The 25,272-nt window shown below is 43.5% G+C and overlaps 1 protein-coding gene across 1 annotated transcript; it reads left to right on the forward strand.

The window, feature by feature from the left end:
* The first annotated feature begins 1,281 nt into the window (after positions 1 to 1,281).
* On the forward strand, positions 1,282 to 23,507 carry SP5 (Sp5 transcription factor). Its single transcript, XM_038182244.2, has 5 exons — positions 1,282 to 2,863; positions 3,249 to 8,145; positions 18,451 to 18,587; positions 20,250 to 20,486; positions 22,322 to 23,507. The coding sequence occupies exons 1-2, from the start codon at positions 2,813 to 2,815 to the stop codon at positions 4,305 to 4,307; spliced, it is 1,110 nt and encodes a 369-aa protein (XP_038038172.1). The 5' UTR covers positions 1,282 to 2,812; the 3' UTR covers positions 4,308 to 8,145; positions 18,451 to 18,587; positions 20,250 to 20,486; positions 22,322 to 23,507.
* The last annotated feature ends 1,765 nt before the right edge of the window (positions 23,508 to 25,272 follow it).

The raw sequence follows: 25,272 nt of genomic DNA on the forward strand, positions 1-25,272 counted from the left end.
GTGGGGGTGCTGGCAGGAGGCTGCGGCAGCAGAGCTGTCCCCGGGGCAGGCTCTGGGCCAGGAGCAGGCGAAGGCCAAGGGGAGGAGTGATCTGCACACAGGAGGCAGAGGCACAGCAGAGATGTGGGAGCCCTGGCAGCCCAGCAGCTGTTGTTCCAAGTATCACTTTCTCTGCTACCTGCACTTGAGCCAGGCTCCAAAGAGACCCGCATGGTCAGTCAGTCACAATGGGACTCCTGACTTTGAAAAAGCCCGATTCTGAAGACACTCACCTCACTTTTCTTATCCACTGTGCTTAAGTCACCCATTGCTGTCTAACCCAGCGTGGCCTGTGCCCCTCCAGCGTGGCTGCCAGGCTGTTTCTGTGAGGGGGATTGATCCTCCCACCAACCATCATGGGCAGCTGAGCAGGGACAGGGGGTTAGGGGCCCCTTGGATCCCCAGCCTGCGGGAGGCTCGGGGACAGGACAAGGCAGGGGCACAGCTGGCTCTGTCGCAGCTCTGTGGGGTGGCTGGAGGCCATCGGGCACCCCTTTGTTTGGGGGCAAAGCAGGAGCTCGGCGCTCTGCCCTCTCCAAGCCGTCCCTTGCCCAGGAGCCCCGCAGCCTGGCACGGGCTGCTCCGTTCTGCTCCCCGGCCCGGTGCCTCCCTGTCTGATGCAGGGATGGAGCAGCAGCCCCCTTCTCGGGGAAATAGCGCTCTGTGTAACTGAATTGACATTTGGCCTTGATACCTGTATCTCCTGATAACTGAAACAAATTTCTAAAATAAATATTGTACTTTGATCTTCCAGCCCTGCATTTTTAATGACAGCTCTGAACATCACTTCATTAAGAATACATTTCAGAGAGACTGAAATGCTCCGAGTTTGAACACTAATTATTTGTACAGAAAATTATGACTGCGGCGTTTCATTATTCAGCCCATTGGTTTCTTCCAGAAATGAGAAATTATTCTCGATTTTTAAGTAATGTACTTACTTGGATGCAGATTTATGGCATCTGTAGTAAGGCATCTGTGTAGAAACTTGCCCAACTTCCCACTAACTCTTTTATTAGCGGCAAACCATTTCGGTTAACCGAGATATCTGGGGAAATAATGTAGGTTAAAGGCTGGGGGGGCTCCTGCACTACCTATAGACGCTCCTTTCGTTTCCTTTCCGTGGGCCCGGGGGGTTACGCCGGTGGCGGTCAGGGGGCTGGGGCCCGCCTCGGGGCCGTGCCGCACGGGCCGAGCTTTCTCTTCTCGCCGGGCCTCGAGGCGGGGCCGTGGCGAGGAGCGGGCGCTGAGATCCCTTCAAAGGGAACGCTCTGAGGCCAGCGCTGCGCCTCCTGGAAGCCTTTGAGCGGACAGCGATTGTTCCCACAGGAAGGGCAGATAGCGATCTCTGCGTGCTGGCGCTTAGCGGGCCTCCCGCGGCGCTGTGAATACAATTGAGCCCGACGGCCGCGGGCGGCATCGCCTCACCTGGGCGCGCAGCTCCGCGCCCCCCGGCCCGGCCGCCCCGCGCCTTCGCCACGGCCTCGGAGCGGGTGGGGAGCGGGGCGCGGGGCCGGGCCGGAGGGGGGGATCGCCGGGGGGCTGCTATGGGTCTCCTGCGCACGGGTACATCGCGTGGGCACCCGAAAGGCGGCGGAGCGGGCCCTGGAGCCCAGCGGGGAGCGGGAGCAGCCCGGGGCTGGCTGGGGGGGGCCGCCTGCTGCCCCCCTGCCCCGCCGCCAGCAGCACCGCCGGCCCGGCCAACTCTCCTCGTGTAAGGGAGCCGTGCCTGTGCCACCCGCTAGGGAACAGGAAACTTTTCCGCGCCGCTTCTCGGCTGCTCGCTCGCTCGCGCGCTCTGCCTGTCTGTCTGTCCGTCTGTCTGTCGCGGTTCCCACAGCCGATGCCCCCCCCGCCGTCCTTTTGCCGAGCCCCGGCTCTGCGCTCCCCCCGCGGCCCCCTGCCAGCCGGGGGGGGTCCCGGCAGCGCGGGCTGAGCGCGGGGGGCCCGGAGCCGCGGCGGGGGCTCGGGGCGGCGCAGTTACGGCGGGGACACGTCCCTGCGGCCGGGGGGCGCGGGGGGAGCCCCTGCCTGCTGCCGGCCGGCTCTACAGCGGGACCCGGCGGCCCCGTCAGGTGAACTCGCCGGGCCGCTGCTGTTACTTGGGGCCGTCAAACACCGGCAGCGCAATCCGGAGGCAGATTTCTCGGGCGATAACAAAGCCACGTCGCCACTTTAGGGCTCTGCCACAAATCCTTAGGAGCAAAAAAAAAAAAAGAAAAAAAAAATCACCGCGAAGAGGGAGGGGGGGATCCAGTGTCTTGCACATCCAGTGCGAGGGTCTCCAGGCGGTAAGGGGTCCTTTGATCAAGAAAATCCAATTATTTGTGTATATACATTTCCCACATAGTGATTACTTCATTAATTGTCCCGCCTTTATCTCCTCCCTTCCCATCCCCCCTAATAATCAGTTCTTTTATCCAGACCAACAAACACACCATAGGAGCTTTGTGGATTCAAAGGATTTGCTTTCGCTTCTGAAAGAGCCGCTATTCTTTGATGATTGGGTAGCGGCAAACTTCAAAGCCATAAATCTTCCCTCTGACTGGCTGGCGGCCCAGCAAAGTCCTTATCAAATTCTTGGAGGTGATCCTGGTGCAGGCAGACGGGCCGCGGAGATCGCGCGGCGCGGGGGGGTGGCACAGGCACGGAGGCGAGGGGAGCGGAGCGGGAGCGGAGGGGAAGCGAAGCGGGCAGCTCCTCGCCTTCCCCGCGGCGCCTCCATGCCTCGGCAGTGCCCCGGCGCCGTCCCCTCGCCCCGGGCGCAGTAGCCATGGCCGCGGTGGCCGTCCTCCGGAACGACTCCCTGCAGGCTTTCCTCCAGGTCAGTACCCGCGGCTCCGGGCGCATCCCCCCCGGGGCTCCTTCGGCCGGGCGGGCCGGGGGCGGCGGGCAGGGCCGCGGGGAGCGCCCTGGGGCGGGGGGCGCGGGGCGGGGGCAGCTCCGGGGCAGGCGCGGGGGCAGCGGCGCTGGCCGCGGGCGGGAGCGGGGTGCGGGCGGCCCCGGGGCGGGGGCGCCGGTGCCGGTGGCCGAGCCGGAGCCGGTCCGGTCCCGGCGGCTGGGCGTGCGGTGCCTTCGGAAAGTTTGCCGCCGGTGCGGGGAGCGGCGGGGCTTCACGGGAGCGCGCAGGCGGGCGGGGGCGCAGAAAGTTTCCCGTGGGGCCGGCGAGTAACGCGCTGCTCTTCCCCCCTGCCTCCCGCTCCGCGCAGGACCGCACCCCCAGCGCCTCCCCGGACTTGGCCAAGCACTCGCCGCTGGCTCTTCTGGCCGCCACCTGTAGCCGGATCGGACAGCCGGGCGCGCCGCCCTCGGATTTCCTGCAGGTCTCCTACGACCCGACGCTGGGATCCCCCTCCAGGATCTTCCACCCGTGGAGCGGCGAGATGCCCGCGCACTCCCCGGGGGGGCTGCCGCCGCCGCACCCCAGCCTGGGGCTGACCCCGCAGAAGAACCACCTGCAGCCCTCCTTCGGGGGGGCGCACGAGCTGCCCCTTACCCCCCCGGCGGACCCCTCCTACCCCTACGAGTTCTCCCCCGTCAAGATGCTGCCCTCCTCCATGGCCGCCCTGCCGGCCAGCTGCCCCCCCGCCTACGTCCCGTACGCTGCCCAGGCCGCCCTGCCGCCCGGCTACTCCAACCTGCTGCCGCCGGCGCAGCCCTGCCGGCAGCTCTCGCCCAACCCGCCGCCCGAGGACATCCCCTGGTGGAGCATCCAGCAGCCCGGCGCCCCGGCCGGCTGCGGCCACCGCTTCCCCGCCGCCGCCGCCGCCGCGCTGCCGCGGAGCCTGGTGCTGGGCCACTCGGACTTCGCCCAGTACCAGACGCAGATCGCCGCCCTGCTGCAGACCAAGTCTCCCCTGGCGGCCACGGCCAGGAGGTGCCGCCGCTGCCGCTGCCCCAACTGCCAGTCGGCCGCGGGCAGCGCCCCGGAGGCGGAGCCGGGCAAGAAGAAGCAGCACATCTGCCACATCCCGGGCTGCGGCAAGGTGTACGGCAAGACCTCGCACCTGAAGGCGCACCTGCGCTGGCACACGGGCGAGCGGCCCTTCGTCTGCAACTGGCTCTTCTGCGGCAAGAGCTTCACCCGCTCCGACGAGCTGCAGCGGCACCTGCGGACTCACACGGGCGAGAAGCGCTTCGTCTGCCCCGAGTGCGGGAAGCGCTTCATGCGCAGCGACCACCTGGCCAAGCACGTCAAGACCCACCAGAACAAGAAGCTGAAGGCGGCGGCGGACGGCGTCAAGCGGGAGGACGGCCGCGACCTGTGACCGCCGCGCGGGGCAGGGACCCGGGGCGGGGGGCGCACGGCGCCGGGAGGAGCCGCGGGGCCCCGGTCGCGGTCCCGGTGCCGGTCCCGGTGCCGCCTCCCCCCGGTGCCGCCCGGGGCGCGGCCTTTGGGGCGGGAGCGGGGCGGCCAGCCCGGGGCCCGGCCCTCGGTGCTTTCAGGGGAAAAGACTGGCGTTGGGTGTACAGGTTATTTAACGGTTCTGTTCGGACACGAGTGTTCCCTCCCTCCTCCTCCTCCTCCTCCTCGGCTCCGTGCGGGGCCCCCGCATGAGATGTTTCTGTAAAGCGACCCGCGATTGCAGCGTGATACCAATAAACACGTTAACACTGGGGCCGCGCTGGGGGCGTCCCGCCGCGTCGCCGTCGCTTGATCGCCCCGGGGCTCCCCGCCAAGGCGCGGCGGGGCCGGGCCGAGCCCCCGGCGGAGCGCAGCGCCCCGGGACGGGGGAGGCGCCCGGCGGCCGCCGCAGGGAAACTCCTCCGGGAGCTCCCGCTGCCCGCGGCCGGCCCGGGCTGTATTTATTTATTTTTTTCCCTACACGTGGAGTCGTGAGCGTAAAGGGGGAGCACGTGGAGCCGCCGCTGGGAGTCACTGTGCGGGCCCGTGCGGCGGGCAGGGTCTGGCTGTGAGCTGAGGTCGGCAGGCAGGGACAGCCGCCTCGGGGCCCGGCTGCAGGGCCGGAGGCAGCCAGCCCTGCCCTGCCCTGCCGTGCCCTGCCCTGCCCTTCTCTTCCCTGCCCTGCCTGACGATGCCTGTGGCGCGGCACTGCCCAGACGTGCCTTCAGCACCGTACCTGTGAGCAGACCTGCGGAGTTTAAGGGCAAAATGCCCGCCTTCCTCCCCGTGTGCCGAAATGGCGGCCGCTCTGCTGCTGAGGGGAAGGTGCTCGGCCCAAGGCTGTGTTCCAAAGCGCTTGGGAGCAGCTCGAGCTTTCAGGGTTTCCAATGTGTCATTAGGCATCGTGTCAGTTTAGGCTTACATTAACGTTGGCAAAGTTATTTGAAAATAATGGATATTTTTCTGTAGCGACTTCCCTATTCCTTTTTCTGACTGAAAATTGTATAAAACAAACCGATGAGGAACCTGATCAATCGTTTGCTAAATCTGGCTTTTAAACATCGAGAATATGCTTTTTCGCCTTATATTTTCACCAAGTCAGCTCTGTTCTCTGTTTGCCTAATGAGACAGACAAACAAGAAGTGCTGCCCGAAACTTCGCTCGGACTAAGCTGGAGCCAGACTGCCGCAGATGGGTTCCTCTGGTGGCAGTTGTCAAACAAGCTCTGGCACAGCCGTAATTACAGAGATCCCCTTGGCCATGGCATTCGGAATCAAGAGAAACAGCAACTCGATAGATGTTCATTGCAGTAGAATGTGTAAAACTGATGTGTGTATATGTGTGTTAAATACTGGAAAGAATATATTCTCTCAGGAAATAATGAGATGAGACAATACCAGCAGAGCTCTCACATCTAAAATAATGAGAAGTTAATGGACGGTTACTACAGTACAGCTATTCAACAGTATTTTAGTGTTTATCATTCTGACTTAATTTCTCACACCAAAGTCTTAGGGTCAAATAATTTAATTAAAAAAACAATCAGTTGTTTTCTTTGCTACTACAGCTCCTTCTGTAAGCTGTCCTATGATAGAAAGCATTGAGCAAAATACCTTTGGCATCACTGGTTAGCACTCTTGCCAGAGATTTAGTCTCTAGAAGCACGTTGAAGGATACGATAGAGATTTAGTGATACAGAAGGAGCACCAGCAACGGAGGCAGTAACAGACACAGTCCAGAAGTTCTCACTTTAAAGAGTCATTGAGACAACAACGCATCCCAGTTACAACAGACACTTAAATATGTCATCTAGCATAATGTTTCTGCTTTTTAAAATGTTTCCTGGCAATCAGGGGCAACTTCCTTCCTTTCTTTGAGATTAAGTTACATTAAGAATGTAACGTTACAGAATTCAAGACTGCTTTGAAAATAGTTTGTTTCACTAAATAGCCTTTCAGTTCTATGTACAGATCAGACCTACCTAAAACGATCAGTAATGGAAAGTGTTTTTGTTGATCACAGTAGAGGGGAAATGAGAGTATCCCAGAATATAAAAGATCCACTTATAGGATAGAATAATGTATTTGGATGTTGCTACAGGAGAATGGCCTTTCCCTGCTAAGTGCCAAGATCAAGAGGAAGTATTAACGTGAAGTGAAGCAACGTGTGGGCTGCGTTTTGGCACAAGGTTAGCCCGAGTATGAACTAGAGAATAGCTCTGGTAGAGCAGATGTAACTAGCAGAAAATAGCCAGATAATTTTTGTGATTTGTAAGCTGGGCCGTTATGGAAAGATTCTGCTCCAGTTAGATGACAAACTGAATATACCCAGCATCTGTGTTGACTGGTCTAGCCAGAATCTTTTGGGTTCTTACTCAGTTCTCAAGACAGAACTTGTACTGAAACGCTGACAGCTTTACCACTTCCTCAGTTACTTATAGGCCCACACTTTAGGCTTTAACCAATAACTATATCCCAGGCTATAGTGCCAGCACCATATTGGGAGTGAGGGTGGTAAATTATTAAATATATATATATATGTATATCATGTTGATGTTGTAGCCTTTGCACCTTGTATAATGTCTGTATAATATCTGCATTTAAAGCATGAAAGTGCACAGGTTAAAAATATGTACAATCAAAATCAGTTAAATATCTGTCATGAGAGATGCATTTAATTGAAAATCCATGATGTCAAATGCTAATTAAAATCTTAATCTGTGAGAACAGTTTAAAAAAAAAAAAAAAAAGCAATGGAAAAACAGAATTAGGCGTCCACGACACAAGGTAAGTAAAAGTAACAGTTTATATTTAATAAAACATTATTTTACTAAAGCTTTTAAATAGTTCATTGGAAAAAGAGGGCATATCAATCATAGCTGTTTCATATTCATCTCTAAATAGCTAAATCATATGATAGCTTTTCAATTGAAATCGTTAAACTTTTATAGTAATATGGCATTTAAATATACATGTGACCTTTCTGATATATGGGTAGAGCGTTACAAAAATATATTGCTTACATCTCAAGAATTTATTTCTAGTTGGCAAATTGCACTCTATAATAAAATTAACTTTTAATTTTGCATTCACAAAATACATTTTACACTTTTAGCTGTTTCCAATCAACTAGAACAGCTGTTCATTTTATAAAATTAAATGATTAATATTCTTTTTAATTACACATTTTGAGTACATATGCTGTTCAAGGTCAATTCAATTCTGAATTTCAAATCTTAAATGTCATTGATATAATAGACACATCAAATAAACTAATTCATCTCATAGTTAATTCAAGTTAATTAATCTCAACCAAAAAAAAAAAAAAAGTCAAAATATAGTTTTAAAACTTGAGATTTGGCATCTTTTCTGTGTTGAAAAGTGACTTTCATATTTAGGCAAACTGTTAAGTTGAGAATATGAAAAAAAAAAGAAGTTCTTCAGATAATTTTTTAATATACTGTTCATCAGATTATTTTTAGTTAAGGGCCTAATCATGTGACCCTAATTTGGGTTTCATCACAACAGAGTTTTCATGTTGATGTGAATATGACTTTCACCTGAGACAGTGTTGCAAGATTCAACTTTCGGTCCTGACTATCCAGGCTTTCACAGTAGTAATCCCACAAATGTATAACGTTGTATTTCATAGCTCCTCAACTGCTATTACAAAAAATGCAGGATAAAAAATTTAGTTACTAAAAATTTGCTTTCTAGGTACATCAGAAGATAAAGTAAAAAGAAAGATGCATCTTTCTTAAGGTAAGTAAAAATAATAGAATGTGGTGTTGATGCTTTTGTTTAAAGAAAGGTAAAAGTTTTTCTTTTAAATCCTATGATGTTAAAATGTGTTTTTATAATATCAAAATTACTGGATTTTGCTGGAAAAATAACCCTTGGTCTACTAGTTACAATACTGAGAATTCTACTTTAATGGGAAACTGGACATAAAATCAGCATCAGAATACAGGCCTGTGTTCTAAGTTATCTTAGACCATTTTTTCAGTTGTTCTGAATGAATCTTCTCGTATAAGTTTCTATATTTTTTTTATCCAGTTGTCTTACCTTTGCAGCTTTATTTCCTATTGTAAATTTCTGTCTCTACTCAATACTGCTCTGCACATTTTTTTTTCAAACTGCATTGAGAAACATGCCCTTCCTAAAACTGTTACAGTGATTATTCTTTTCATACTAAATTACAGATGTAACTTTTTGAAAACTTTTAATTATTTGCAGATTTTAAGGGATTATGTTAAGTTTTAAAGTAACTACAAATTAACGATTTTAATTTGTGAATTCTCACCTATCTAATATTAGTCTTGACTACTGAAGAAATAGGGAATATAAAATGCTAGTCTCTTGGGTTTTTTATATCAGGCAAAATACCCATTCTACTGTTCAGTGATATTTCAAGCATTTTGACAGACCCCTCAAGACTTCATAACTAGGGTAAATATATTGTTCAATTCAAGTAGTTGCACATCTAGGCACTTTTAAATTAGCCTTGTTAGATTTCACAGATCTTGTCAGTTTATCTCTGTACTGAGTGACAATAAACAAAAGTATAATGCCTAGCTTAATTTCAGATCTTATGGCTCACTATATATAGAATCTTTTTTGTTTTCATTTTTTTTCCAACTATTTATACCTTTTATGAGATCCTTGTGAATTCTTTGGTAAAGATGTGTGGTCTGCCACTCTGGCACATGATGGAGTCAATTCAAAGATCTCTTAGAATTTCCTGCCAAACTTATTAAAATACTTACTACACAAGCTCCCTAATCTATCTTTGAGACTACTGAACTTCAAAGCAAGGCTTTACTCCAGAAGGATTGCCTGGCAGGTATCTTCAGTAACTTTGCATTCAAACAGCGTCCAAGGCACCAAGGACCAGGAAGTGTCTGACAACCAGCTAGGCTCACAATCATCAGGTAAGTGTTAACATGCAGGTCAGAGAAGGAGGGTCCAAAGCCCTGGGCTGATGGAATGAATAGACTTGATTGTAGTAAATGATAAGCAGAATTGTGTTTAATGACAAGCTCTTTTAACAAACTTTATTGTTTCTATTCCTTGTTAATATTTATTCACAACTGATTTGAAGTCATAAAGGTTTCATTATGGGTAATGAAGAAGGAAGAAAACACATATTTTGACCTTGTGATGTGATGAATCAGTGGGAGATTATGGACAGCGAGATTTGGCCTTTAATCTGGGGGGTCATCAATCCTGCTTTTCTTCTCATCTCTTAATTTTGTTGTGGGAGACATTTACTTAAGTACACACAAAATCCCAGTGTGTTCCTTACGCGGGTCTGGTGACTACATTACTGCATAGCTGTGTTTCTAGCGGGAGCCTAGTTCAAGGCTGTGTATAAACCCTGCATGCTCACTGAGCAAGGTTACGGGTATCTACTAGAGGGCATTCAGGTGTGAGGTAGGGGGCCGTCGCCTCTGTAGGTGGCTGCACAGTGAGTCCCATGCTGAAAAGTACTGAAACTAGCGGCCAGGCACTCCCAACATTCAGTGAGTTTTTACTGAGGTATGAGCTCATCAGTACCTGTTGTACAGCTTAAGTGCACCTTTTAGCAGTGCAGAGGCCTTGTACAGAGGTTCAAGTTTTTCCATTAGTGGTACAAAGGCTTGATTTTATATATATATGTATATATATGTATATCCTTTAACATAACTGAACTATGAAAGAAAACATAATCTGGTTCATGATACCTAATCCCCTTTAGTCTAAACAAGCAACAGTTTACCAATATAAGAATATTGTATACTAGAAGCCATTATAATTTGTGCATCACTAATTAACCCTTAATTAATCACTAAGTAACCCTTGTTACTTAGTGAATTAATCACTAAGTAACCCTTTCTCTCCTGCACCTTTTCCTCACCTCCAGCCTAAAAAAGAAGCGGTATCAGCAAAAGTGCTGTCTTGTCTGTATAGCTGCATCTACAGTAGTCTTCTGTGGGTGCAGATGTCTTTTTTTTTTTTTTTTTTTTTTTTTTTTTCCCCACCGTCCTCGTGATTGGCACACTTGTGCCTGTAGCATCATGTGGTTAAACCTTGATCTACCTCCTCCTCAAGTGAACACAGACTTTTATGGTTTAGATGTAGTTGTTCTCTCTAGTTTAATATGATATAAACTCTCCCTTATGGTAGGAAACTCCCTAGCCTCCATCTAGCTCATCTCAATCCCTCTTTTCTAGAGCAGCACTCACTGGCCTCTGCTGCCTCTTGATGCCAAAACTGAGCAAGTAACTCACTTTAGGCAACATCATAATTTGCCCTTCCTGTCAACCTGACCCGTAATAAAAGGCGATCTTTTTTACATTTGAAATACCCTAATGTCAGCGAATCACAGACTTCTACCATGACAGTGACAGAGATGTTCCAAGTGAATATTATGTGATCACATAAGAAGAACACTTTATTTAGGAGATTCCCATCTGAATATTATTTTTCCTTTCAAAAATAAGTTAAATTGTGTCATAAGTTAAATGTTTCTGTTTACAAATATCCACATCACCAGCTTCATTAGGAACAACATCATGTATGTGTTTTTAAAAGGTAGGGCTGTCTGTAAAGATATATTCCTATTACCTCTAAGTCCCTGTTCTTGTAGCAGTTCTGAGCTGTTTAAACAAATTTCCAGCATTAACCTCTATACTACTCAAAAACATTTTTCATTTTTCTTTTTAACATGAACCAGCCATTATGGGGCACACTTTCAAAATAGGCTCTAATTACAAAGCAGGTTAAAAGAAATTTTATTAGACCAAAGCCCATATCTTCACTTGGGGTCATATCCCACATGCTTTATTCAGGATCAGATGGTGCGCCTGTGATCTCCACATGCAGATCTCTCATCTGCACAGAAAGGAGATGTCAGTCACACTGCCACGTTCCTCCTTAGTTTAGACTGCTCTCTGTAAGCGTAAGATGCACTTGTGAAGAAGGGAAAGGGAAATGCGCACTATTCCCTCATTAAAGATTAGTCAGGAAGGGGAACACAGCCTGAGAATGTCAGGTGTTCTCAGCTGCTGCATGTTAATCCTGAAGGAGTGTGGAAATGGCTTCATTTCTCCCACTTACATGTAACTAATCTGCTTTCTAGAATGACCAGGAATAGTGGTAGTGCTTTGCTTTTGCTGATCCCTGCAAAGACCAACCAAACACTTGACATCTGCTTACTTAGCATGTTACAAGACATTGCATGTTCACTTTAGTAGCCAAATATAGGAGGTTTATTCTTCTCAGCATTACATGATCCTTTAGCAGTGTGACTCCACTGACTTCTTCCTGTTCATTTGCTCTGAAAGGAAAGAAAGAAATAGTTTTAAGCAGGCAAAGATTACACTTTTGTATTTTCCAAAATATTAACCAAATCTTCTTAAATGCCCACATGAGACCTAAGGCTATGTCTGAGCTTCTTAATAAAATGCTTGAATAAATTGTGTGACGACACTGACAAGCTACTTGCAAAGTACTGGAATCAAGGGTATATTCAGTGCTTGAACAGTTAAGTTAGAAAGGGAACAGAACTGTGAGCAATCTCATTAGGGGAAGTATGTTTTCTGTAACACTATTTAAAACTGGCCAGAGCAACTCCGTTAATTCATGTGAACACTTGAACTGTAACTCTGCTATCCCCATGACACTTTGGATATACAAAGAGTGACAGAGCTAAAGATGATCTCTGCATCCTGACAGTCTACAGGGAACTGTTTTTTGTTTGTTTGTTTGTTTGTTTTTCCCAACTCTCATCAGGGTAAGGGCTTGTAAAAGTTAAAGGGGGGGGGGGGGAGATTTTCATAGACCTGAAGTTCATTAATCTAGTTCATTAATCACGTTTTCTATCATATATGGAGGAACATAATAATCATAGAATCATTTTATGGCCACAAATATTCGCATTAAGAAAGAGTCCTAGTTCCCTTCTCTTCTCCCTGAATGCAGAGGAGAGACAAGAACCAAGAATTTTTAGAAGCTTTTAGCTGATTCACTCCTCATGGTTTTGCCACACAGCTCACAAGAGTTTGTGGTCCAGCCCCAGCTTCTCTGTAGGATGTGCTAGTATGCAGCTGTTGTGTTGCCTTTATGAATTTTGCACTCTCCCCCCATCCCACCAAAAATCATTGTGTGCAATTACACTGTTTTGAAATACCATGGCACATAAGATGAAGAACGGTTCCTAAGCTAAAAACAGAAATTAGAATGTATTGAAATCACTTAGATTTAAATGTAGGAATTACCTTCTAGTTTTGCCAGTCAACTCTTTTTCTCATTAGAACTGTACTTTTAATCAGCTATAGTAATATTAAATATTAAACACCCAGTAAAGCAGAATAGTATGTTACATTAAAATCATTCGTTATACATTAGAAGTACATTTGAATCTCATTTCTCTTCTTATTAAATGCATTCATTCCTCCTAGGCTTATTTCAGAACAGGTGTTAGTTATCAGTTGTAATACTCAGATTTGGATTCTGATCTACATTTTAGAACTTCTGCCATTTGGTATGTTCAAGAAAGGGGAAGGAGGAGGGTAAGTTTAGGCTTGTTTTAATAAGCTACAGCAATTAGATATTTTGAATACTCAGAATGATGTTATTAGAATTATACAATTATTTGGTTTGTTCAGTTGCTTTTCAATACACTTGAGAAACAGCTCCTAATTAAGATACACACACTATCAAAGATGCAAAACTTAGATGTTGGTAAAAACAATTAAAATGATGATGCAGGCTTAGATTCCCTGTGGGTTTTGTACAGATCTGCAAGACAGAGCAGGGTATGGGCATGTGGAGTTTCCCTTCACTGCACAAGGTCCAGAAAGAGATGCAGTACTTGTGTGCCCCACAGGGACACAAGCCAACCTGGAGGAGGTGGGATGCTCTGGGATGTGGGTCTGTTTTCTCAAAAAAATAATTTAAAAAGTATATCTGTGAACCAAGTGGGTACTCTAACAAAAGAATCTTTAACCTTCAAGGGAATTGCTGCAGTTATCCACTGCCTCTGGGTAAGGAATTGTTCCTCTGAATGCACAATTCCTTCTGGGGAGCAGTAGTCTAGGGATGCTGCAGTCCTCATCCTCCTCCCGTGGCTGAGATATTAAATCACATCAGAGCCTGTACTGGTTTTAACCTATGGAGTATGTGCCAATTATATGTTAATTATTTGTTCTTTAATTAAAAAAAAAAAAAAATCCTTCCTGTTTAAAAGGGGTAAGAGGAAAACACAGCATAGAGCAAAGCACACTTTATAAAATAGAATAAGATAAATGAGCCAACCAAGATTTCCTCCAATTATAGGCATGCCTCACCCCTTTAAAACTAATAGACTATGTAATGTACCATCCTTAATATGTCCTGAATGTATTGCTCTTGATCTCAAAAGCAGTAAGAGTAGTCTCTCTCATGAAATCTTGCTGCAGAAATGACTGAGTTCCTACCATCTCAATGCCACATGAAAAACCTTAATCAAAGCAACCAAACCTCCTGACTTGCTGCTGATTCCACAGCGCTTTTTTATAGAGTGATATCACTTTTATCTATCATCATTTATTCAAAAAGGTAAATCAAAAGCATAAAATAGTCTCATCTGATTTTTTGCCTGCAGGAGATGTCCTTCTCTTTGGTTAAGCCATGAAGTCTTAAATCAGTCAGAGGCAAACTAAGTGGCCATCCTGATTCTCTATTCTCCTTTCCATGTGTAAAAGTTTCCTATGCATCAATTACAATCCAGTATCAAAATTAGAATTTTGAAAAAGAAAATATTTGTCTTTAGCAGCTGGGCTGACAGAAAGGAGCACTTTTTTTTTTTTCCCCCCCAAACATGGAACATTTTCTTAATTGCTTATCGGGAAATCCTAACCAACTAATCTGTAACACTAAAGCATGTTAGCGTGAGATGCATCTAGAGCTACAGTAATGATGTTTAATACCAAGGATTTTCAAGTTCAGAAATCTAAGAATTGTAACATGTAAAGTGACTTTCTCACAATTTTACTTATATCAAGCTTATTTTCATTGTCATTGGGAAATCACTTTAAACTAAACGGCAATAAGCAACCATTCGGCTGAGTAGGTTCACAAAAAGATAGGGTAAGCCCTAAAGATCTGCCCAGAGATAGATGGCACATTGGCTTCACAGGTAATGCCCCAAAGTTTTTGTGGCCTGTGGCAACAAAACACCTTAATTAGGGTTGCAGCTTGCCTCCTTCAGGTCTTAGGCCTCAGTTAATAGGTTTTTAATAACTCTACCTAACCGGGATGCAGCTTTTTCTGAGTTCTTAGCAGGGCTCTGATTCATGCCCCTGGGGTCAGTATATTTTACCCACTCCAAGGTAATCCTCTCAGGAAAGGTTTAATGATATCCTAGCTGCATCTGTTTAAAATAATTTCAGGGCTGTGCCTTTTCTTGGGTGGTGGTAGGGTGGGCCATGACCTTAAGGAAGGTGCACGCTCCCTGAGACCCAGCCAAATAATCACTGGAGAGGTACTGTCACACACAGCTTCCTTCGGCAAGCAGGAATGGAGAAGCTCAGAATGGTTTTCTCAGGGGAAAGGGCAAGTGTAACAGAGATGCATAACCATCATGAGCCAGACCACAGGTCTGTTTAACCTAGGAGCATGCTTTGCAGTAACAGATGCTTAAGGAAAATGGATTAAAAACAAAGCATATTTAAATAGATATTCCCCTGGGCATGGCCTCTCAGCTTCTGGGGAACAGTGCTCCGGGAACTTCCTGAGCTGGAATTGGATGTAGCTTGTTGCGTTCAATAGTCGCGACACACTGATCCTTCACGGATTTGTCTCATCCCGTTACGAACGGCTTTACACTCTGCAGGCCCGCAGTGCTTGTAGATAGCTGTTTGTGTGCATAGCTGATACCCTCGCTGAGGAGGAGCTGTTGTGTTTACGTCCATTTCAGTTTTCGCTGGTGCTGAGGGGATTTAATTGCGCTCAGTGAAGCCTTTTCCCCTCCTCCAGGGAGCGCGGCAGATGCCGGGTAGGGCCACGGGCTGCCCATGGGGCCCGGACACCTCTTTGCGGCCCGTGCTGCTGAGGTGCAGTCGGCAGGGTCAGCGGCCTGCCTGCGGCCAGGGAGCTTCGGCTCTTTGCTGTGGGCAGGAACGCATTTTGCAGATCTGCCTTCCTCAACTTCCTAATAATAATAATTAATAATAATAACAATAATCGGTGTCGAGACTGATGTTCCACACATGGCCACGCTCCACAGGGTGTCCCTGGGCTGAGCGGTGCCACTGCAGCCCCCCGCTGGCACGCGCAGCCTGAAGCTTTTTTCCCATTAGTGGAAAACTTTGGAGTTAAAGCAGTTAAAATGTATGGGTTTACAGCTTTCAAAACCTTTTTGTAGGCTTGTATAACATGAAAGCTGATTTAATTTAAAAGAATGAAATGTGATTTGACAAGCAGATAGTCCTGACTTTTATCTTGTTCCTTTATTGCGTGAAACAAAAAGATGAGAACAGCTAGGATGTTAATGTTTGAAAGGGGATAGCCCTTCTGATACTTCGTTTCTCTCTGATAAGTTTCCTAACACATCTTTATGATTCCATGTGTGTGTATATGTATTTCCAAGGCAGTACGTAAGATCTGGTGAGCTTCCTGTACACTGCAGTTGAGGGATCCATGTCGTAAGACATGTGGTTCAGCATTCAGAGCCTGTGCTGCTTCAGTCAGTTGAAGTAGTTAATCCTATCTCTTTTTAATTCCCCCTCTTCCGCCTGTGCTGCTCATTCCTACTCCTGAACAATCCCCTGCCATGTGTGGACCAGAGCCAGATGGCATCAGCCAGCTGAAAAATCTCCTGCTGCAGGGCACCAAAGGGAGGCAGGGGCTCGGGGCTCCAGGGTAACCGCAATGCTCAGGGCACGAGCTAAGGGCAGCAGCAGCAGGCATGGGGCAGTGGTGACAGCTCCTTGAGCTTAGGACCAGGTGCAGGAGAAGGGTTCAGCTCTGTGGTGGCAGGCTGAACGCATGCATGCACTGCTGTAGGTGCTCGTCATGGGACAGGTCTTGTCATGTGTGGAGCAGCCCATAGGCACAAGTGTCAGTAGGGACCCCTAGACTGAAACCAGCTCGGCACCTGTGCTGGGCTGACATGGTTGTTTCAGTGGCATTTGCTATCTGTTGTCAGAAGATTAAGTAGGACCACATCTGGGATGTCAATGAGATCTAGCCTGGATTTCAGCCACTTTCTCAGGTGGCAGCACTGGTATTCTTCCCTGCTGGCCTGTTTTTTGCCTGTGGCTTTATTCCACTGAAATAGGCACATTGTTGAAGAAACTTGCTACTTGGGACCTCTTTCTGCTCCCAATTAAGTCAAAGGAAAAACTTTCTCTGACTTTTAAGGGAGCAGAGCCTGGCCCTTCAGTGGAATTCAAACATAAAACATTGTGCTTTCCTGACAGCTGTGTGCCTTCTGTGAGGTTAGGCCAAAACCCAGCAACTGAAATACGGCTTGCTTTGGCTGCTTCAAAGTGAGATAGTGGTAAGGGGAAAACATTTACAAATGCCAGTGCTGGCAAGGAGAGCAGAGACGTTGCTCTTGCTTTCAAGGATGCACAGCTACTGCGTGTTGAGGAACACTGCTTTTTGTTACTGAGTTTCTGATCTGCATGCTCTAGGAAAATTTATGTATCCTTAACACTGACTACAAAATAATAGCTTTATTTTTGATCCAGATGAGTTCCAGATCCTTTTGTCGAATGTTATCAGTGTTTTTTTTGGCATATAGGTACTGCATCATAGGACTTTTCAGGCTACGGTTAATGGAAAACCAACTGATTTTCTTCATAGGAGCCTTCATATATCTCGAGTTGATTTTATAATGGATATGGTGACCAAGCTTGTTTAATATTTTTTTCTTCTTCAGTTTTTTAGAATGCCAAAACTGATCAGTCCAGATGGTATTTTCATAGGAGCTATCTGTGATAATAGATTAATAGATAACAGATAAGTAAAGAGCTTATAATTTCCAAGCCCTTTCTTAAAACAGGGGCAAGTGTGTTTCCTATTAGTATATAAGAGCATAAGTGACATATTTTAGTGTCTTATATTTTTGTTTTGAATTTTTGGTTTGTGTTTTTAAGAAATATTAAGAATATTAATATATTGTCTTTTGTGTGGCCAGACAGACCCTGATGAAAACTAATAATGACATTGTAGCATAGACCTGTCTCTGGGTTTTACTGTGTAAATTGTGTAGTTGACATGTCCACTTTCTGAAAAATTGCACTAACAGGAGTACCCTACTTGAGATATCTATCATGAGAGCAGCATGTGTGCTCTCTCATCTCCCACATGAAAAATGGAATATTTTCAACACCTGTTTCCAACACTTCTTTACTCTGTGAAATGTATAAATATAAACAATATATTTCAGACTTTACAATTATTTTGATCTATATTTTCATGTTAAGTTATGCAGCTGTGTGTTACATACATGTTTAAGTTAGATAATGCTTAAAATATGCAAGTTTTTTTCCATTCACTGATTCTTTAAGTTTAAAATAGTTTGTTTGTTTATAAAATGAAATACTTTTTAATTAAGAAAAGTATCCCTATGGCTACCTAAAATTGTTTTAGGAAGGGAAGAAAACAAAAACAAAACTCAGCCTTTCAGTATGCGTTAGATACTCAGCAGTAGACATAGTTTGTCCTCTATACAGCTGTTGCATACAGCAAACCTTTTTAAGATTAAGAGGGTCCAGTTAGATCGTTGGGCAGATGTGTCTTGGTGGTACTGCAGTGTGTAGGTTAGAATATCTAAACTGTGTTTCTTCATGTTTGTTTGTTTGTTTGTTTTTTGTGTGTGTGTGTTTTTTTGTGTGTGTGTTTGATTTAGTTAGAGAATGTGCACAAACCAAGAGTCCTCAGTCGTGGAAAATCATGGGCCTTAGATGTCTACAGGCCCACAGAATCCCCATTTCTCTGTTCTGCTGAGTATGTGAGACTCGTGTCCTTAAAATGACTTAATGGACCTCTGGTTACATAGCACTTTTTAATTTGCCTTTATTTCTTTATTTTTTTCAGACTTTCTAAAATTCCTGGATGGCTTCATACTTGTTATTCATCCATTGTTTTAGAACAGGGAAACATTAGAACTGTTGGATTCTCCACACATATTCAACTTATCCCCCATCATATTAGCAAAAAGAATATTAATCAAAGTATGTGCCACCTTTGTGCTTTTAAATGGTGTTTTGGGTTCTTTAAATTTCCACTTGGAAAGCTGAGAGATTCAATCCAAGAGCCATGCTGCCTGTATTTGTTGTTAGTGAAAGTGATAGCATCAAGCAATATTTAGTGTGTTGTAATACCACTGTCTGTTTTCAGTGATTATGAGCTCTGATTATGTAAGAAATTTGGAATAAAATAACTTATTCCAAATATCAGTGTTACTGAATTAACTAGAAAAAAAAATAAAATAGTGAAATAGTGTTTTTCTGAAAGGGAGGAGAGTAGGAATGAAATACTTTTTTTTTTTTTTTTTTTATAAAAAAAGTATTTAATTCCCACTGTCTAAAAACAGTGTGAGCACACAATGCCAACCTTGTAAGTTGTGTTTTCCACCCTTTGTCTATGTGTGTGCATTCACACAAACATATATGTAGCTTATTTTGAAAGTTTTAAAAACAGGTCTTGTATTAATAGCAATGCACAGCAGAGGAAAATAAATTATTATTATTTTTTATTTAAGAATAAAACCACACATTAATATCTCTAATAGAGTTTAAAGGATGATGTCTTAGTATGGGACTACTGGGGTGGTAGTTCCGTTTTTGACTACCTTTATACTTGTCTTACAAAGTTCTTATATGATCATTAATCGTCTAAAAGACAAATCTGTTTTTAAACGGTTGGAAACTTTAACAATCTAATACTAACTTTGGCATGATAAACTAATTAAAAAGAAAAATACACATTGCAACACCAAATCTGTTACATGTAAAAGTTGTGCTTAAAGTACTGTGCCTCATGTTTAGATGAACCTAGAGACATCTGTAACAGACAAGAAAACAAAGGCACATCTTGATTGCAAAAGTTTGTACAAAGCCTTCATTGTACAAAGATCATAAGAAGAAATCAGGTATACTTATCTGGGAATAGCCAGTGGTGGATGAAGGGGAGTTTTTAATGGCCACTGCAGCCAGTGGTGATTCAAGGGGACTTTTTAATGGCCGCTACAACTACTGCTTAGTTGTAAATTTCTCCCCTTGTTTGTTAAGAAGTTATTTAAATCAGTTTTTCATATAGTAGTATGCAGCAATATATTATATTTGAAGTAAGAATGTTCCTACGTCAGGTTTTTGAAATTTATGCCTAAAACCCTGTGCATATAAAATGAATTGTTTTATTTGTTTACTGTGATTTGCAGGGATGTTACTCCATGACAAGGTTACACTGACCTATCATTTCATGCATCAGTGGTTCTTGTATTGCCCTGATTTGACCAAACCTAGTGGATAAAAGAGGAGCAATCCACCCAGTGGACCAAATTAGAATTATAATAAAAAATGCACATTCTGAAGGGCGAAGTAGGTTAAGTAGGATACTTGCTGCTCTTGGCATTGTTTTTGTGATGTATGAAATTTTAAGTTTTTTTTTCCTTTAATTTTGTTGAAACTTTTACATTCAAATTTTATATATAATTTTATATAGTTGCATAACTGACACTGTAGTTACAGTTAAGGAAAAAATATTGTGGTGGTTTTTTGATTTTTTTTTTTGTAGCTGATGGAGGATTTTTTTAGGTTAGGTACTTGTGTAAGTGCAATTAATCTTTTTCATTTTGAATTCACAATAACTTTCTGTGTGTCTCTTTATTGTAGAGACTGCTGTTCCTCCTCACACACTGAAGAGCAACCTCCTTCACTCACTGAAGAGTCACACATCGTCGCACAGCCCTGCTTAGTTACCTGGTTGGGATCTGCCAGATGGGAAAAGACACAGTGCAGCCTACAGCTCCACTAAACCTCTGTAGCACTTTCATTCCCACTGCCTCTCCTTGAATGCCAGCCATAGTTCAGTGGACAAGGAGGGGCTGTATGCTGTCCCTTCTCTCCCAGGTGAGTTTTGAACTGCTCTTGTCCAAGGTGTGGATGCAGGGTGTGACATACTTATTGTAGACTCAATTGTATTTTTTTAGAAGACATAGAAAGTAAGACCTTTAAATGGCTCTAGGGTAAGATATGTGGCGCTCATAGCATAGGAGCTTAATTTTTTGTTTCTCTGACGATGAAGAGTGTTCATTAGACACATTTTTTGAATCATTTTACATTTGTTCTATATTGCTCTGTTGTGATGATCCACTAGTACTACATAATCAGTCTGTGCTGGTGGTTTGCTAACAGTGGAAAAATCAAGGCCATTGGAAACAATAATTACAAATTCTAGCACCTCATAAATGTTAAAGAGCATAATAGCAGCATTCATGTGGTTTGCTTACTAAGGAATCCACAGAGAAATTGATTTAAGCAGACATTTAAGTTTCAGTGATCTCAATAGGACGTAAGTACGTACTGTGGTTGTTTACATAATGGGATAGAGTGAGAGCATGTGCGTCAGTGCATTGCTGGATGGATTTCTTCTGCTAGAGATGGAGGCCACAGGGAAGAAGCCCACCTCATGAGCTTGTAGAAAATACTGGGAAAGTCCTGGCTGTTTTTCTTTGTGTTCTTTGTTTGTTTGTTTTGTTTTTTTGAGTTAGGAGTTGACATCAGGAAATTGCCTCAGTAACTGTTTCTGGGTAAAATCATGTGGTGCCCATAATGTTAAAAAATAAAAATAAAATCAATTTGTTTTGATGTTGCATGTCTATTTGGACCAATTCTGATAGTCTGGTGTTAAAATTTTTTAATGCAGTTTTTTGTTTGTTTGCTTTTAATTTTCTACTAGGCACAATTGTTTAAAAAGGACAGAGACTAAGAGTGTAAGCATCAGCTGACTCTAGCACTTAAATATATGCCTCTTTTATGCCAACGGTTTGTTTCTTTTCTCATTTAGATATTCTATTGATGATATTTTAAATTGTATTGCTCTGAATATCCACGTAGATGATGAAATGGTGGCAAAGTTTCAGCTTATATCTTTCTGTGGATTTGTATTAAAATTGCAAAAAAAAAAAAATCATAGCATAATGAATTTAGTAATGCCATATGCTAAATAGAAAATTAATACTTTTTAAAGTTACTTTTTCTGTTTTGTGAGTAAACAGATATGCACAATTAAAAATTATATATCTGGATACTAAAAGGTAAATTGTTAAATAATTTTAAACTTTTAAAACACTTGTTTTAAAATACTTGTTACCTAATTAAGAAAATCTAAGTAAGCATGGGGTTGGTCAGTTCGGTAGTGCATATTTGAAGTGGAACTCCTAAACAGATCACCATCTTCAAGTTCAAGAAATCACAGAGATAAGGAACAAAATTTGCATCAGGTTAACCAAATGTGAAACAGCTGTTTTGTATTTGCTTTTCAAAAGTGGCTGTTGAATCAATTCAAGCAGTGCCATAGAAAGAAGTCTTTGGTTTTGCAGCTGATCTATTACATGCTTTTTTAAGCAATTAGAGCTCGATAATGCAATCATTTGTCATCCAATTAATTTTGAAAGACTGGAAATACATGGATGAACTCTTTAATCCGTGGTTCACTTGGCACCATTGTTATTTAAATCAAATAAAAAATAAATACTATAAAAATAAATTGTGTAAGCTGCATTATAGGAACTTCAACATCTTCATGTTCTGTGACTAGTCTTATAATTGTTTTTACTGTTTTTATTATCACTCCTATAGAAAAACATGGATAGAGAAGTGTAACATGTTTTGTATAGAATACATAAGGACATTATAATTAGAAACAGTAATTTAAAAAAAATACTGTGAAAATGCCTCTCCAGGGCTGATCCTGTGCCCCGACATCAATAGAAACTTCATTATGGGCATCGATGTGTGCAAAGTTCAACCTGACGTTGGCTTCACAGCTTTGAAAAACTTAACCACCAAAACTAAAGTCCTTACAAGGTTAAGAGAAAACTCTGGGCTTGCCAAATAAACCAGTTGGTATGCTTTTTTAATACTTCTAATCTTTAAGTCATGATATCCTATTATTTCAGTGCATCAGAATGGGATTTTGTTTTTCATTACCTCTGTGTTTTTTGTGAAGCTTAAAATGGTTTATTCAGTCAAGAAATGTGTGTATCCCTTAAGACTACAGACCTAATGCTTATTACATTTGTATGACTTCCCAGGCAGGTTATCTTGAAAAGAATATTCACTCTAGAGAAGCAGACTAGACTAAAAAATTACAGTTTGCCCATAATTCAATGTGTGCACTTTACTAAAGCTGTGACATGTAACATTTCCTTACTTTCTCCATGTGCCCCGATACCTTGTACTCCTCAAGGGCTTCCAAACTGAAGTTTGCTCAGGTACACATTAAAGAAATACATTAAACGTGCAACAAAGCAACAACAGGATCGTGACCAGGAAAAAAACTTACTCCAGTCTTACTTTTTTCACCCATAAAGAGGCAAAAGTAGCAAGCATCAGCTTCCAGCTCTGCTCAGCTCTCAATGTAGCACTGAAAGACGCTATTAGCTGTTCAGGCAATGCCCCTTCTGGACATAAATGGTGATTCAAATGGTGTGTGCCATTTGGAAGCAGTTAATGATTCTAGGGTGGGCACCATTATGCAGAAACTCTGAGGTAGTTATTAAACTGTACTTAAATGAATTTTTGTCATCTCCCTCTACTATTATAATTGTTCTTGCAAAGTTACTGGTTTGGATTGGAAAAATAAAGAGAAACCTTGTGGGATACTGGATGCATACTCTCCAAACTTTATAGCTGTAGCTTGAATGTTCACATCTGAATCTTCTATGTCTGGGTCTATTTCTTGGAGAACTGTTTTCAGCACTCTTATAACTGACCACAAAATTACTGTGTGATTTGATCATGCTGATGGTGATTATGTGTTTGTGGAAGCTACTGATAATACTCACCTATTTTTAAGACCTCAAATGACAAATTATTGAGGGAATGTAATGGTTGAAAAAGCAGAAATAAATATTACTTATGCTTTAACATAGTTGCTGTATACAAACACAGGAGCACTTTCAATTGCTTGGATGTTTTCAATGTTGATCTCAAAGAACCATAAAAAAGGAAAGGCTTCCGTGAGCTGTTAAAGCTCAGGAAAGTTTGTGGAACTGCTGAGGGATGCAGTGTCAATAAATGATCTCCACCGTTGCCACCATTCCGTGTGCGTTGAAGAACAGAATGATGCTGTCAGCCCCAGTGAGGTACTGCCTGGGGGGGGGGGGAAGAACTTCAGTGTAGCTTTCTTTATCATAAATGTTATAATGTTATATACATATGCAAAGTGAGAAATAAGTCTGCAAAAGAACTTTTTTTCTTGGGATTTGAGTTCAGATCATAACCTCTTTTTTTTTTTTTTTTTGGCCATGATAGTCTGGATGCTATCTAGCTTCGTTCAGTAGAAGCTGAAAAACGCTGTACTTTCACTGTGTTATAACTTTGGAGGAGAATGTATTTTGTTTTCCCTATGTGGAAAATCATTACTTTTTAATATAAGGCACTTTAGGATTTAGATTTGGACAATGAGTGTCTCCCATGCAAGACAAATCTCTAAAATATCAATTAAAAATAAGTCTGATTTTGCCCTGTTTTTTAATAGGTGTTAAATCCTCTAAAAAACTGAGGTAGCATCCAGTATATTTCAATGGCTGGTCACTTGGAGGTCAGTCAACAGATGGTGATTGACGGCAATGCTGAGCAAGAAATCTTGCCACAGTGACTTCTGTGGCTACCTTCACCATAGTCTTGAATTGCAAGTTTAGCAGGATGTGCAGGTAATTAGACATTTTCTATCCCAGCTTGAATTTCTGTTACATAGTAGATTTGCCAAAGAGACTGGTGGCACAGATCAGGCAGCTGCAGTCAGCATGTTCTGCCATTGCCTAGGGTAAGCGCAGACAGAGGGGAGAAAAGCAGCATCTTGGGCAGCCAGAGAAAACATGGTCTGAACTGGATGGGTCTGTCAGCGAGACATGGCTTCAAAAATAAACACGTTCTAAAATTTAGAGCCATTTTTTGTCACTGAACCCAACTTTGATCTGGGTTGCCTTGGAATTAATTGCAAAGAAAAAATTCATTATTCATCATATTCCATGTAAAGCATGGATAATAGGAGAAGGCTTGTTAAAATGTAAGAAAAATTCTTTTGCTGTGTGGAAAGCAGGAAGGTAGCAAGCTAAATGACTGCTCCTTTCTGGTACTTTATAACTGAGGGATTTTCAGCTTTGAGAGGTTACTCATGCATCATTATGACTAGAACTACTGGTTTGTCCTTCAGAATACGTGTGTTACATATGTGTTCATTTCTCAACCAACTCATTTGTCTGTAGAAAATATTTATTGTAGGATTATTACATAGTGATGTATTATTTTGCTGTGGCTATTACAGATAACTTAAGTGAAAAATTATGTAATTTTTACTATATATATATATATATATATATTAGGGTATGACTAATCAAATGAGATGTTTGTGATGGGTTATTTTATATTAGATGTTATAAGCAATAGTTGTGCAGCTCAGTTGTGCAAAATAATGTTTTTCCTCAGGTCTAACTATACCATCCTGGCACCTGTTTATATCTGGCATTACGGAGAAGTATTCACCCTTGGGATGAGTGCTTATCTCTGTAATGCATTTGCCTGTAAACATACTTCAGACTATAAGAAACATGTTTTTCAGTTCTGTTATCTCCTGAATATAGCTCTGTAGAGAATAGTCTTTTATATAGCAACAAAAAGAAAACATTTG

Source organism: Anas platyrhynchos, chromosome 7 (genome assembly GCF_047663525.1).
Source record: "Anas platyrhynchos isolate ZD024472 breed Pekin duck chromosome 7, IASCAAS_PekinDuck_T2T, whole genome shotgun sequence".
Classification (NCBI taxonomy): Eukaryota; Metazoa; Chordata; class Aves; order Anseriformes; family Anatidae; genus Anas; species Anas platyrhynchos.

Bases quoted from the DNA above. Each gene is read 5' to 3' on its own strand.
- SP5 (XM_038182244.2), top strand. From the start codon at position 2,813: ATGGCCGCGGTGGCCGTCCTCCGGAACGACTCCCTGCAGGCTTTCCTC. The intron at 2,864-3,248 runs GTCAGTACCCGC...CGCTCCGCGCAG, and splicing joins CCCTGCAGGCTTTCCTCCAG to GACCGCACCCCCAGCGCCTC.